General features: G+C 34.1%; 1 protein-coding gene across 4 annotated transcripts in view; it reads left to right on the forward strand.

The window, feature by feature from the left end:
* LOC106883361 (regulator of G-protein signaling 7) overlaps nucleotides 1–2,587 on the forward strand; it is a 483,378-nt gene that overhangs the window by 439,983 nt on the left and 40,808 nt on the right. For 2 of the 4 annotated variants that reach the window (XM_052966211.1, XM_052966214.1), the window contains one exon: nucleotides 152–2,538. The exons of 1 other annotated variant lie outside the window; for it this stretch is intronic. In XM_052966211.1, coding sequence (XP_052822171.1) covers nucleotides 152–205 — 54 coding nt within the window. In that variant the 3' untranslated portion in view covers nucleotides 206–2,538. Of the gene's footprint in view, nucleotides 1–151; nucleotides 2,539–2,587 lie in introns of those variants that run through there. One more of the 4 variants, XM_052966212.1, reaches the window with a different exon arrangement.

The following is a 2,587-nucleotide window of genomic DNA, read 5'->3' on the forward strand; positions in this document are numbered from 1 at the left end:
TTTCTTTTTAGTTCTCCTTTTTCTTTTCAACCTCTTTTTTTTTTTCCTTCCAGTCGCCTTCTGATTATAAAATTCCACCCCTGCCCCCCACAAACCCCTAATCTCGGTTCAGTGTTCTATTCTAACTGCTTTCAATTTCTTTTTTATGCAGCAGACAAGGTCCATAATACCAAAGCTGCCAAGTTTAAGCATCGGTGGAACTTAAAAACTTCGATCACATTTACTCTTGCTGCACAGTTGTTGCACCACCACCATCACCATCGGTCACTACTACCTACCTTCCTGCTGCATGTTAACTTCTGAATAAAAAAAAAACAACCAAAAAAAAAAAAAGAAAGAAAGCCAAAATTACCCCCCAAGCTCTAAACCAGCAAGCAGCCTGTGATACACAAATAATAGGACAGAAACTATAAAAACAACAGTTACTAACAAACAAAAATAGTTCAAAATCAATCAAAACAAGAATGAAGATAAAAAAAAAAGTGTTTCTGATACACTTTGAGTGCTGTCATATTGGGGCTGGTAAACATGGTCTCTCTCTCTGTCTTTCTCTCTTTCTCTGTATCTATATCTCTCTTTTTCTCACTGTCTCTTTCTGTCTTTTGCTCTCTCTCTCTCACTCTCTCTCTCACTCTCTCTCTCTCTCTCTCTCTTTGACTCTTTATCTATGTCTATCTGTGTAATGTAAGATATTGCACAGATGATCTAGTGACAAGATTCTTATCATGGCAGACTTATTCATCACGGACTGGTTGGCTGGGTTTCTATGTATGCAGACACACACAAAATAATAACACGCACATATACATGCAATATACGTACACATGTATGTATACACACACATATGTATGTTGATATCCATATATATAATAAAACACACACACACACATATGTATAATGCAGATATATTCACACACACATATATACATACATATACATTGTTAAATTTTGGGATGGTCAAGTTTTTTGTTTTTCTTGCCAAATAAACACATGCACTATATGTATTCATTCTTTACTTGTTTATTACTGTTCTTTTATGTTCAATGTGAGGAAGTCTTTCATCACACACCTGTGGCCTCTTCAGTGACTTTCCATTCCACATGTTCTGAACAGGAAGAGACATATAGGATGGAAAGTTACTGAAGACCTCACAGGTATGTGACAAAAAATTTCCAAACAATAGACATAAAATAAGAATGGTAATGAACAAGTGAAGAACAAATATATAGGGCATGCGCTTATTTAGTAACAAAAAAGAAAATGACCATCTCGAAATATAACAAGATCTGTTTCAACACACAATTTCACATCAAGATTCTTGCAAAACAAATTCATAAACATAAATAAATGAATATATATATATATACACGCATACACACACACACACACACACACATATATGCATACACATATTTACATATATAACTACATATATATATATAACTATATATATATGCATATATACGTTTAATATTTTAAAATTTTGTTTTGTTTTTGTTATTGCATCACTTTGTTAAAGCAATCTCCCCTACAAAAAGCAAAAAAAAAAATATATATATAAATTGAACTATAAATGAGGAAGCCAAAAAATAAGAAGAGATAAACCTCATAGAACTTTCATAACCATCATTGTTTCTATCACTGGTACATTTTCCATTCTTTGCTACTATTACTGCTGCTGTTATTGTTGTTGTTGTTGTTGTTGCTACAACCATCACCACCATCACTACACTCCCCATTACTCTTTACCATCAGTGATCTCACCACCACAATCTTAAATTATATTAATACTATGACTACCATCACCATCATCATCACCACCACAACAACCACTAACAGTACCATTTAGTGCCCCCACCCACCCACCATCATTTCCATCCCTCTTCCACCATCATAATGGTGACAACTATGACTACAATTACCACTGACACCAACCCAACCAAAATCAACACCACAACTGTTGTCCCTACCACTAAGACTAACCACCCACAGCGCCACCATCCCTAACCACCAACAACAATACCATCATAACGATTACCACAAGCATTTTTAATTATATTGTTCTTAGATAAAATAATTAAGGAATATTGGTGTTGATATAATTAAAACTGTGTCTATTAACACCTACCACAGCCATCAACTCTCCTGCAGCCACCATCACTACCACCACCAACCACTCGAAATACCATTACTTCAACTACCATCACTGCTCCTACCATCACTGCTCCTACCACCAGCATAGCAGCTTAACCTACACTACTACTACTACTACTACTACAATGATTGAGTATTAACCACTAACATTAATGCTTCAAATAATAATACCACTACTATGATTGCCACCATCACCACCATAATTTTTTTACCATCACTACTACATACATCTACTACTAAACTGTGATTCCTTGTATAGTGTTTCTGACATTTTAACTGTCTTTGTAAATATTCTTTTCTTATTATTACTAATCTATCCATTCAGATCACTATAAGGATTAATTTACAAATGAAGAACATTTGGTATTTGCCAACATTTCAAACTATGCATTTTCAGAGATAAAAGTGATATATATATATATATATATATATA

The sequence above is a fragment of the Octopus bimaculoides genome, chromosome 3, assembly GCF_001194135.2.
Source record: "Octopus bimaculoides isolate UCB-OBI-ISO-001 chromosome 3, ASM119413v2, whole genome shotgun sequence".
Lineage (NCBI taxonomy): Eukaryota > Metazoa > Mollusca > Cephalopoda > Octopoda > Octopodidae > Octopus > Octopus bimaculoides.